Genomic DNA, 13,630 nt, shown 5'->3' on the forward strand with positions numbered 1-13,630 from the left:
CTCCTATTGTCTCATTCAGAGATTGCATTTACAAGGTGGGGGCAATCAATTCCATGCTTGGCATGCAAACTGCAGCCATATGCAGAGAACACAGGTTACTATGGTTACCTGAACATTTACAGTAGTGACTGGCAGTGTGAAATGTGCAGTTCTCTAGCTGTGCATATGAAGTGTGGAGGCATTGCACTCTTTGCACTCTGCTGTAAGCAGGGAAATTGCATCATTTATTTTTTAGGAAAGGCTCTTGTGACCCAGAAGGATGCCAGGGATCACACTTTCAATAAGCATGCAGGCACGTGCATTATCATATGCACATTAATCTACTGTAAAATTGGAAATTTGAATATTTGTTCTAAAAATAAAATTCTGTGGCCACCCTAGGGAAATTACGTGGGGTTGTGGTCAGCAGGAAGGGACAACAAAGGATCCCTTTCCACAAGAAACGTAGGGACATTGTGGGGGTGGCTGTTTTGCTATCTGGTTTCCCATCTAAGCAGGCAACCAGAGAGGCATCCTTTCTTAGGGAAATGAGTAAAGGAGTCTCAATCATTCCCACAGTGTACAAGAACAAAAAAAATGGTAAACATTGGAATAATCCTTTAATGATAAAAGAAAGATAGACACTGATGAAAGAGAGCTAGAATTTACACTTTGACTGACATGGATATTATCTGGGCAGAATACATCTTATTTAGAACTCCAATATGCTTGTTTTATTCCATTAAAGGATTACTATTAGATCATTAAAAGGATTACGGTACTTAAATGTGTCGGCACATTTCTTCGACCAATGTAGGATTGAGTGGGAGGTTTTGCAAAAAAAAAGTCAAAACAAAAAATCCCTCTCATTATTACTTTAGAACTGGGGTAGTAGTATAATCTTGCCAGAAGCTACTGCAGCCAAAGAGATCAGCAGGCTGGCAGGGCAACTGGTATTGTTTAAAATGAAATACATATGGCAGCCTCATACCTCTAACTTCAAATAAATAAAGGGCTGAAATACATTTAAATATTTTAATAAAAAACATTGTTTAACAAACTTTCCATTAAAAATACAATGTGATGAGAAAGCATCGTTTCCTGCTATTTGCTGGTGATCACTGTGACCATTGCCTGGGGTGTATCATCCCATTGCCAATGCTTCGTAAATACAGATTGTGTCATGCCATATCTGGAAGCAATTTATTTTCATGAATGGTTCACCTGAGACTTTTCCTGCACTGCAGTGGATCATCACAGTGTTCATAGATCAGTGCGACCTGATCCATCAAAATAATATGTTATGACTTTCTCCAGGTACTCACTATTTCCTTCAAGCTGAATTTTAAAGGACCACTCTTGCAAAAAAATGTAAAATTTTAAATACACGTTAACACATACAAATAAGAAAAAAGGAGCCATACATTACTTTTCTCCTATGTTGCTGTCACTTAGGGCTCGTTTCCACTATTGCGGTGCGGAATCGCCGCATATCACCGCTGAAGAAATCGCATGTGAGTGCGATTCCGCATGTGTTTTTTGCCGCGATTCCGCATAGGTAAGGGTATATGCGAATTTAACCATGTCACTGCCTGTTTAAATTAACATGTGTTCCTATGCGGAATCGCACGCGGAATCGTGGGGAAAAACGCATGCCAAATACACATGCGATTTCCCTATTAAATAGTTGGGGTGTGATTCGCATAGCGGTGTGCGGGGAGTGAATTCTGACGTCTCTGCCGTGCAGATTTTCCCCGCACACAAAAACTATCCGCACAACGCACAAGTGGAAACAGGCCCATCCACTTGTATTGGCTGTGCGAATCCGCATGCAGCGCTATAGTGGAAACGAGCCCTTACAGTAGTTAGTAGAAATCTGACAGAACCGACAGGTTTAGGATCAGTCCATCTCTTCATGGGGGATTCTCAGCATGGCCTTTATTGTTTATAAAGACACTTCTGGAAAAGCATTTATACAATGATGCTGCCCAGCCTCCCTTCTCGCTGTACACTTTTTTGGCAGTTGGACGGAGCAACTGCCATTCACTAAGCGCTTTTAAAAATAACAAAAACCCTGAGAATCCCCCATAAGGAGAAGGGCTAGTCCAAAACCTGTCGGTTCTGTCAGATTTCTATTACCTACTGTAAGTGACAGCAACATAGGAGAAAAGTCATTTACTTCTCATTTTACTCTGGAAGAAATGTACTTTGTTTTTGTATGTGTTTACATGTACAGGTAGTCCCCAACTTACGAACACCCGACTTAAGAACGGCCCGCCGATACGAACGGCATGGATTCTGTGTTTCCATGGGAACAAGTCAAAACATTTTTTTCAAATTGGACTTGTAGTTTTTGAGAAAATCTATTTTAAAACATTCAAAGAAATAATGGCTTTTAAACTTGTATAAGCAGGTACAGAGGGCAGAGGTGACACAGAGGGGGACACTGGAGGCAGAGGAGGGCACAGAGGACGTACAGGAGACAGAGATGGCACAATGTTCCGACTTAAGAACAGATACAGGTTAAGAACAAACCTACAGTCCCTATCTCGTTTGTTAACCAGGAACTACCTGTATTTAATATTTTATGATTTTTGCGATAGTGGTCCTTTAACACAAGCAGGACGGTTTGGTAGCTACAAAGTCTTTTAATTGCTCCACAGTCCATATATAGAAAGTGCACCTTTGGGATATGTGGGTCGGAGCCAGAAGATGGGAAGATCGGCACACAGTTCCAGGATCTTCGAGCTCAGAAAGCTGTTATCCTTCACGGGCTGGTCTGCAGCCACCCAGATAAGATAATTCTCATCAAATTTAGCCGGCATGACCTCATCGCCCTGGCACGATAGAAAAGACAAGCAAGCTATAACACACAACACACTGTGATGTTTACATTCCACTCTCTTTGCCTTATTAATGTTTGGTGTTAGTGTTTGTGCGCCTAAATTAGTATTTTGTTTAATGAGGACTCTGAAGCCTACATTTATCAAAGGCTGCAAAGCGATTTTATTCCTTATCTTCCGCTTATGCAAATGGGAATTAAACTAAAGCATAACGCCATTTGTTGAAAGTAGGTCTTGGTGTTTTATCTGTAAATGAAAACTAGCATACTTTAAAATGACATATGAGTTGGTAGAATATAGGCCAAAGGAGTCTTTCATGGGCTGGGATTAAAGTGAGCATGTTTTAGATTTTAGACTTCAATGCTTGTGTGTATGTGTCTAACAAATTTACCAATAAAAACTCATCTCAGTTAGTTAAAATATTTCTTTATGCCAATGTATTTTCCATGGTAATGTGGTTCCGTAATAACAATAAAATACCATACGCTGTTATGCAGCAAATATTGTGTATGACCGCCCTGAGATGTGCTAACTTTCACACTTCTCATAATCACAAACGCTTGCCTCAAGCCAGTGTTTGTGTTTATGCCTATAGAAAGTAGAGCTGTGAAGATGCTGCAGTTTATTTTAGCGGAAGACAAATACTATAAGATTTTCTAACTTATCAGATAGTTAGCCGTACCACATTCATTCTGACAATTGTTATCCTGTGAGTATCTGCATCCACAATCATTATACCGTCCCCTGGAGTGTGGAGAAAGGCCAGATTGTACAAAATACTCCTCGGCCCATATGCAATTCCCTTTTTCTCCTGAGTTTTCTCCCTGGGGATAATTTTTCATATTCTGTTTAAAATAACCTTTCAGCACTTTGCAATTGAAAAAATACCAAAAGTAGGTGAAAAAGTACTGCCAAAAATATTCTGAGTATTGTATTGCTTGCTGGTGGCTTAAAAGGTATATTATTGACAAGGTGTGACAATATCATCTAGGAAAAAACTCAGGAGAAAAAGTAAATTGCATATGGGGCTTCATGTCTAATTCTGCCAAAAATGTGAGTATTGGTACATTGTTCCACCAGTTATAGATAATCAGTCTACACGGTTTAATCAAAATAACACAGGAATAATGAAAAAAAAAATACACAAGTATATGCCTAATGTATGTTAGAATTTAAGTATTATATGATTGAATTCGTAGGCCTCAGTTATTTTAACGGAGGTTAGTTAAAAGACTTGATTTGCAGAGTATACCTTTAAAGAGGATTTCTAGAAGCACTGAAGAAAAGTGTGAGTCGGACTGTACAAGGCTACGCGATGTACAAACAGAGAGGCAGTCTTGTTCTGTAAACATCGAGCCAAGTACAGTAAACAAAGTTATTCCTCAGAACAAGATGACCGGTGCCTGGAACATGGAATTTTACAGGTCATGCGCGGTAAAGACTGTGCTTGTCATGTCTTATCAGCCAATAGCAGGCGATGAGGTATTGATCCGTCCCTGCTCTGATGATGTCACATTTGATTCTTTAGAGTTTAGTATAAGAGGAGGTAACGAGCTCCCGGGGGGGCTACTTCTTCTGCTGCTTCTGACTTCTGGCTGATGACTCCCACCCTTTACTCTTTTTGTAATGTATTGTCATATTATCTAACTGTATGCTGTATATAGTCCTAAGTGCCATGTAGTATAGATGTAACATAAGAGAAAACCTGGTTGCCATGCAATGGAACCAAGAGCTGTAATGCAAAGAGGACTTACTACAGAACAGTTGCTTCGCTGTGTAGAGACAACCGTCTGTATAGCTGTTTACTGAATAAACTCCTGAGACTTTGATGACATCTAAGAAATTCTATTTCCTATGCTGCTTGCTGTGATGAGAGTCAAGTTATCACACTTCCTGTGATATGGTGCCGAACGAAGGTGTAGTGTTGTTGCCAATAGCAACCAACGTATAGATTCTTACAATGTATATATCACAAAGTGTTCTAATGTGTTTTTCCTTTGCTTGTCAGCGTCTTTTTGTAACGTTTAACTGATTCATTGTATTCTGCACCCTGCTGAACAAAATAAAAATACAGTAACCACTCGTGCTATGAAAATGCAGCGTGTGCCTCGTAGCTGCTTGATAAGCTGCAGTAATAAAAAAGTATTGCAAATTTTGTTCATAGTAGCCAGGATCAACCTCCTCCAATGAAAATGAGTGGCTTGGGGAGGAGTCACTGTTCGAATACATACATCCTTTATGTATGTATACATCTAAGCTTTATATTTTATGTAAATATTCCCCTTAATAATTCAGCAGTGCCTCAGTTGGTCAGAAGAGTCATTGCCATATTAAAGGACTGACCAATGAACAGGCTTGAAAGGTCAAATAAGGACTTTCCTCTTGACAGTCTCAGCAACAGGACATATCTCCTGTAAGGTCCCCATAAGAATCTATAAGTATTTTGTGAAACCCATTTAAAAGCACACGTCAGTTCATCTTGGGTCCACTTGAGATGAAAAAATTCTGAGCCTTTGACCTTGGACCTGATACTAACTGTACCCACCTGATGGTCACTCAGATCTCCTGGGTGTAGCTCCACAACAAAGACCTGATTTGTCATGCATGTGTCATTGTAGGTAACCTCAGATTATGTACTTTACAATCTCACTTCCACTAATAGGAATAACCGCCCCTAACAGAAGATGTTGAACATCTGTGGGTTATCACCAAGTATATTTTGGACACCATTAAAAGGACTGTAAATTTCATAAAATCATCAAATTTGTGGGTGTGGATAATTTAAATACAAGAAGCAGTTTGTAAAGTTTATCTTTTAACTGAAAAGTCCAAGTTCTCTTAGTAGATCTCTCTTCTTGTGTTTTTTTTTTAATGTGTATTTTGTGTAGGATTTTAGCGGCAGTGCGGTGCGTCATTGACACACTATCTGCTGCCGCACTCCAATGAAAACCTACAGGGGAAATCACATTACCTGCGTCGCGGTACGCTGGAAGTCCTCAATCTGACGCACTTCCAAAACTACATTACCGGGCGGACCTGCGTCGCTCTTCGACGGACAGGAAGTCATTACAGTCTATGGCAAGGCAGGGATTTAAAAAATGTTGGTGATGGCGAAGCGACGATGTTTCAATGCGAATGCGCGGAAGCGTATTTTGACAATATGCTTCCGTACACTTCCGCATTCCAAAAACAGGAAGTCACTGCAAGCTTGCGTCACTTCCTATTTGGCCGGATGCCTATCAGAGAATACCGTGTAGTAACGTGGTATACCCTGAAGGCCTTTTTTTGGCGGTGCGGTGAGTGCACTGCACCACTGACACCAGTTTGTAGTGTGAAACCAGCTTAACAGTTACAGACCCCAGATATGCCACACATACCTTTATAGAATACTTATAGTATGTAATGCTGAGAATAAGTTTCTTTTAATGTAGCATTACTGCAGAAGATATGGTAGTGACAATAGTTTTATTCATTTGTTTGTTTATAAAATAACAGTCTTAATTTAGCATAAAGCCGTGGCATCAGTCGATTTGTAATTACTATTATATTTAGGCTCAGTGGGAACATATGGATGAGTAGGAATGAAGACTGCCCTCTCAGCTGAAGTGTGAAAAGCATGTACATTGATTATTTATACCTCACTAAGAGCACCGGTGGGCATGAAGAATGTGACGACACCCCAAATACACAGTATGCTAATACACAGAAATAAAGCAGCGTGGTTTTAGCTATATTAATTTACTTGTGTGAGTGATGAGGGAGTCACCACAGAGAAGCCATCTGCCATGATTGTATCTGTGTCATTATTCCAGGAGAAGCACATCTCACTTTACTCTCTTGTGTGTAACTACAGATTACAATCTAAAGGAAAGAGAAGGTAGCTTAAACCTGTTTCTGTTCTAGGAGTCATTCCATCACTCCTACAGAGCAACACTTTAAAACAGGTTGAGGAAATTCTCAGGCATTTATAAGGACAGGTAATCCACTTCCTCATCAGCCAACAGTCTAGCTGACACCATTATGCAGAAGGTCTTGTTTAAAACTGTTTCAGGACCACGGACTTCAACCCCCCTAGTGACCAGGCCATCTTTTACTAAATAGGCCACTGCAGCTTTAAGGCCTCGCTGCAGGGCCGTACAACTCAGCACACAAGTGATTCCCCCCTTTTCCGCCCACTAACAGAGCTTTCTGTTGGTGGGGTTTGATCCCTGCCTGCGTGTTTATTTATTTTATTTGGTTTTGTTGTTTTTTTTACAATAAATTTAATCTATTTTTTTAATTATTTTATAATAATCCCGCCCTCCCTACCCCCCTGCTAGCCAATGACAGGGCATCAGGGCATGATAGGCATCAGCCTATGACAGCGGATCGCGTTTGTGCATCTGGAGGGGACAGCCGAGTGACACCGCTGTCCCCAGTACAGCGCTGCCTTAGATCGCAGCGCTGTACAGTGTCCTGTCCAGGCGATCCTTAAGAAATTAAATATATGTACTGTCTGCAAACATGATAAGCATCACTGTGTATTGAAGGCAAATAGTGTCAAAGCCCCTCCCTTATAGGATGGTTGTTCCAGTGTGACATGGATGTACAACTTGGGGAGACCAAGCAACACCTGAGTAGAGACATGGAACAGCATATGGACTCTACAGGTTAAGATCATGGAGTCTACCTACTCCGCAAGGAGATTGGTCACTCTTTATAGCATGATGGGGTGCACATTGGACAGGGATGGAAAAGGATTTTTAGGAGGTATAAGAGGCCATCTATGACCAACTGCAACAATCAATCCTAAAAAAAATGAAGGGGCCATCAACACCATTTGTCATCACCAAACAATGTTCTATCATGTTTGCCAAGACACTCTGGAGACAGTACAAGCCTTCAGGCAAGCACTTAAATAACAGAGATAATTGAGTCAATTAAAGGAACACTATCAAAACTAGTGTCAAAACAAGTGTTCTAAAACGATAATGTACAAGTAATGTCTAAGTAGCTGTGTAAACATTTTCCTACTTTTCATGTTAAATTTCAGAGGCTAATGCTGTAATTCGTTGTGTATAGGTTGTAGCTGCAATGGAATAATTCATTAGCAAAGGGGAGTATGTGCTTTGTGAGGTATGTGACACAGGCAGTCTGTTCCTTGTATGTGAGACTACAGAGTTATATGAAAAGCCTCAGGTGTCGGTAGCAGGGAAAAAGGGCGCGGGTGGCTAATGGACAATTTGGGCGCCACAATAGTCTCTAATGCATTTATTGCTAATACGGCGCCCAAAGCAAAGAAAAGGGTGCGGGATAAATATCGTTTTCAACATTAGAGCATTAAAGTTTTTGTAATATGTTATTGTTTTAGAAACTTACAATGTTATAGTTTTTGTCATATTATTTCATTTGTATGTACAGATTTTTACGTTATCAAATATATTATCATTTCTATGTGTGTAAGGGTGTTTGTGCAGGAGGGGTGGTTAGGGTTAGGCACCACCAGGGGGTGTGATTAGGGTTAGGCACCATCAGGGGGTGGTTAGGATTAGGCACCACCAAGGGGCTGGTTAGCGTTCGGCACCCCCAGGGGAGGCGGACGGTTAGGGTTAGACACCACCAGGGGAGGGTTCTGTGTGAGAGTAGGGTTAGGTTAAGCTGTAATCTTGAATTATGTAACAAGTTTAAAAGTAAATATCTTTTCATTTTGATTTCCCATCTGTTTTAAAACAGTATTTATCATTAACTAATTTTGTTAAGGTACAGACTAACCAGCAAGCTCATGGTGAACCAGAACTCATTGAATTGTGCAAGGGGCTACAATGGTCCAAAAAGCCCCTTTACTAAAAGGCATGGAAAACAAAAGTTTGCTTTCTTAAAACAGAAAGTATTTGCGATAATTCAGGTTGGAGTGAGCTCCGAGAGATCTCCCAGTGCATCACTACTGAATATATGCAAATTAACCATTGTCGTCCTTAGAAGCTAAACACACCTCCATTCCAGCGGATCTGGAGGTGTGTTTAGCTTCTAAGGACGACAATGGTTAATATCTCAAATACTTTCTGTTTTAAGAAAGCAAACTTTTGTTTTTAATTTTGTTAAAAATGTTTATCATTATTGAGATTTCGTTATCCATCTGCACAAATTTGTTATCCAGCAGCGCCCTTTTTGCTGCACGCCCTTTTTTTCATGCACGCAGGGTGTCAGGTTTCACATACAATTACAAACAAGATACATTTTCTCTGCTCTACATGCAGACAGCTCATTCAGAGGCACAAACAGCTGCAGTTAGTGAGATCTGTCTCACACACAGGGTTAACAGATGTAGTGTGAGGGATTCCCCACTCCCCTCATGTTTCACTGGTCCGTCACCCTGGTCATCCTGGCCCGTCAGTCAAGTGTGAAAGGAATTTTATAACAGTAAACAAAGAGGTAAGCAGTGAACTGTATACACCACTAGTTAGAAGCACTTCCCAAACTATTCCCATCTCAACTGACAAAACATGTTCATCGATAGTGTTCCTTTAGCTCGACTGATGAAGTAAGTGGATTACCTCTACTTATAAAGGAATCTCCTTCATTCACTAGACCAGAAGATGTTGCCCTGTAAAGGTGCCCATACATCTAGTGATGTATAGACACTAGTGATGCATGGGCAGATCGAGTGATGTATGGGCAGATCGAGTGATGTATGGGAAGATCAACCGAGAGACAGCTCTCTCTGATCAAATCTGATCAGAGAGAGATCTACTGGCTTCCCATATACTGCAGGCCAAGTCCCGATTTATTTAATCATGAAATCTCTTGTGAATTAGCATCGTAATAGAGCATCTCCCGCCTCCGTTGCTGTCCTGCCAAATGGTAATGTGCCAATGCATTAAAATCCCTCACCTGTCCAGCCACTGTGTCTTCCATATTTGTGTTCCACGTGACTGCCACACATAGCATGCCACACACATGAGACATGAAGGAGAAAGGATACTGCTCTACTCACAAGGGAGGCAGTGCTGGAACAAGGGCTGCCCTGCCCAGACACAAGAGAGAATGAATGAAGGTCCGCACGATGTCTCCACAATCCGAATGTATTCAGGACATATCCCAATCAGATAAAAGAGCACCAAGCTGACATGTTTCAAACCAGCACAGTTCTTAATCAGCCATGATTAAGAACCGTGCTGGTTCGAAACATGTTGGCTTGGTGCTCTTTTATCTGATTGGGATGTGTCCTGAATAAATTTGGTTTGCGGAGACATCGTGCGGACCTTCATTCATTCTCTATGCCACACACATGCCAGTGTGTCAGCCATGTAGGACCCAAGCAGCTGGATTTGCAACAGCCAGACAGGGGAGAGATTTTAATGCATGGGCACATGATAAATACCTGGATGCACAATAGCCAATAGTGCCACTAATCTGGGTGTACAATAAAATATTAGTTGTGTTTTTCCCAGAAAGCTGATAACATCTAAAGAGTTGTGTATTTTGCCCAGGCACCCTGCTTTTGAAGAGTAATGATCTCTAGCCGGTGGAAGCCTGGAAAGTTTAGGTTCCTTGAAGAACACAGGGAGAATTTGACCCAGTTTCCCACACAGTTAAAAAAGGCAGCTTATTGATTTCAATAAATCATACCTGCATCAATTTTAAAGTGCACCTGAAGCGACACGTGACATGATGACGAGCTAAACAAGTGTATGTACAGTGCAAAACATATTAACAACCAGGCTGTTTTACTTTTTTTGTTTTGCTGCCTGAAAGAGTTAATTTTCAGGCATGCAAGTGACAGCTTTTGTCTTATTAGTACCGTCAGGAATATAGTAAACTTCACTGATAAGCAAATCACAATCCATAAAAGTTCTCCTTGCAGAATACGACTTCTGAGGGCAAGGGAGAGATAGAAAAAGGTGAATAGTTCATGTATTTTAAATCTGGGACACTTTACAGCCTGCCACTGAGCAGATACAATAAAACATCTACTTTGTAAATGTTTAAATACAAAATGAAACCATTTGATATCAAAAAAAGTCATTTTTAGGAGTAGAAGGATAAAAACAATTGATTATTTCAGTTTATTTTCACCTAGGGTTCACTTTAACCCTGTTTGGATGCAATTTTGCCGTTGCATAAGTGTTTCTGAGATGGAGGTGGTCCTCAAGTGCAAAACCAAATATTTTTGTGAAATAAATTTTGAATGCACTTTAAAAATAATAATTAAAAAAGTGCCTAAACTGGAGTTTTAAATCCAAGTATTGATAATAACTGAGTATTGCTCTCTGCCTAACTAGAGGGCATATTTTACAGTATCACTGTTACTAAGCTTAAAATATGGCGTTCAAAATGAAAATCCTGACCAAAGAGCCACATGGCTGTGAAGAGCAGGTTAGGCTGTGACAGAATTACCTTATTCCACAGCATTGCCACGTCTTTCTGCTATCTACATAAACATTTTGTTTATACAGCAAGTAAGTATTATCATAAACATGATTGTATATCACCGCACAGAGACCACATTATTACAGATCCCTTTCTACAGACTTGCTGATCGTCAAATGATATGAACCTCGTGCTTCTCAGGGGACAAAACTGATCCATTACACTGCTGCGTGAGGGGTTTTCTACGCAGTATCCGCAGCCGTAATAGAGAATGACAGTGAAATTGGAGATTATATTTCATTATGCAGGTGAGGGAGATTACGTTTCATTATTCAGGTGGCTGCAGGAATACATGCATCATTAAAATACAAAAGCAATTTCCACATTATGATTGGACAGCATAAGGTATTAGACCCTGGTGACTAAACGGTGCTACTATTCATTAGTTATGTGACATTACTGCAGTAATTACTCCCTCTCCTGTAAGCATGACATTAGGTACCTAGCAATCTACAAGGCTGTACTGAACACAAGATAAGCATTGCAGGACAGGGCTGAGTGTGATAGGACTACCCCGCCACAAGTTAATGTTCTAGGGGGATTTTCTTTATTGCGCGCATTGATTTGCATTCGGTCTTCAGATGAAGAAACATATCCAGTTCAGTGTGAGGCGCAGTGCATAATTCATATCCCCTTTGGTTTATGACACCATTTGAAATTAGCTGATGTTGATTTTCTGAAATATAAATTCACTGTAAAACATTTACGACACAGATTTCATCTCTCTGAGGGGGAAGCTGACACTATGCGCGGGACAGCCACATTCATATTTCATTCATACTTTTTTTTTTTGTGATTCATTTTAAAGGCAACATGTTTTGGCGCGTGCATAGGTCATGGCCATCTTTCTTACACTGTTAATTCAATTGTGACTGATCAATTTTCTTTCAATTTCTATGAAAGATGTGTTAAAAAAAAAACTGAACAAAACATGGACACAAGTGCTGGCTGTATTCCCAATCTTGTGAGGTAATTTCTACTTAATAAAAGTAGAGACTACATTTTATAGAAAGGCCTCTTTCATATGAGCAGCTGAAGGCTGAGAATTCACTGCCAACAAGCACGCAGTTTAGCCTCCCATCTGAAAGAGGTCTTAAGCCTGGTACACACTTTCAATTATGATTGGCCAGTAACTAACCAATTTTACCACATACAGTAAGTTTTTGGGTTTATCTACACAATCTGCTCATAGTATTCAATATTTGTTGATCCTCATACTACATGGAGGTGGTAAAATTTGTCAGTTATTTGCCAATCATAATTGAAAGGGTGTACCAGGCTTAAAGGGGTTCTCTGGTATCTTTAAAAAAAAGCTTAAACTGACACTTACCTGGGGCTTCTATCGGCCTCCTGCAGCTGTAATGTCCCGCGCCGTCCTCCTCCGATGCTACGTTCCCCGTCACCGGTAACCTGCTAATTATTAGTCTAACTCAGTGTTTCTCAATACGCGGTTCACGTACCCACAGCAGGGAGTACGCAGCAAAGAGGGGACGCAGCGCAAAACGGGGGAACGTGCCCACACATAGCAGTGGGGAGGGGGGTCCACTCCCCCCCCCTCACCTTGGGCTCCCCAGTCAGCGCTTCCCCCTCCGACACTCATTAATAGCAGCATCGGCGGTGGCATGGTAAAAGGAACGCGGACTTCCACGCTCCACGCGGGAGGTCTTTCTCTGTCAGCGATGACGCTACTTCCTGTTTATAAGGAAGTAGCGGCAGGCTCAGAGAAGATCGGACCTCTGGCGTGGAACGCAGAAGTAAGTGTGCATTCCTTTTACCATGCAGTCGCCACTGCTGCTATTAGTGAGTGTCGGAGGGTGAAGCGCTATGTGTGGGCATGCTCCCCCGGTTTGCACTCCGTCCCCCCATGCATGACTAAACTGTAGGCACCCATGCCTGGCTATACTGGGGGTACATATACCTAGCTATACTGAGGGCACCTATACTGGGGGCAGGGACCTATACCTAGCTATACTGGGGGCACCTATACCTAGCTATACTGGGGGCACCCATGCCTGGCTATACTGAGTGCAACCATGCCTGGCTATACTGGAGGCACCTATACCTAGCTATACTGGGGGCACCCATGCCTGGCTATACTGGGGGCACCCATGCCTAGCTATACTGAGGACACCTATACCCAGATAATGTGGGCACCCATGCCTGGCTATACTGGGGGCACCTATACCTAGCTATACTGAGGGCACCTATACTGGGGGCAGCCACCTATACCTAGCTATCTATCTATACTGGGGGCAACTATATCTGCGGTGGGGGATATGTATATATATGAACACACACACATACATACTCATAGGGGGCTTGGTTGGAACTGAATTGCGATAGGGGGTACTTGGGTCGAAAAAGTTGAGAAACACTGTTCTAACTAGACAAATAGAACT

General features: G+C 41.3%; 1 protein-coding gene across 2 annotated transcripts in view; it reads right to left on the reverse strand.

The window, feature by feature from the left end:
* Nucleotides 1-13,630, reverse strand: part of CNMD (chondromodulin) — a 102,200-nt gene that overhangs the window by 26,263 nt on the left and 62,307 nt on the right. For both annotated transcript variants that reach the window (XM_068265235.1, XM_068265234.1), the window contains exon 5: nt 2,663-2,816. In XM_068265235.1, coding sequence (XP_068121336.1) covers nt 2,663-2,816 — 154 coding nt within the window. The remainder of the gene's footprint in view (nt 1-2,662; nt 2,817-13,630) is intronic.

Source organism: Hyperolius riggenbachi, chromosome 2 (genome assembly GCF_040937935.1).
Source record: "Hyperolius riggenbachi isolate aHypRig1 chromosome 2, aHypRig1.pri, whole genome shotgun sequence".
In the NCBI taxonomy this organism is placed as follows: domain Eukaryota; kingdom Metazoa; phylum Chordata; class Amphibia; order Anura; family Hyperoliidae; genus Hyperolius; species Hyperolius riggenbachi.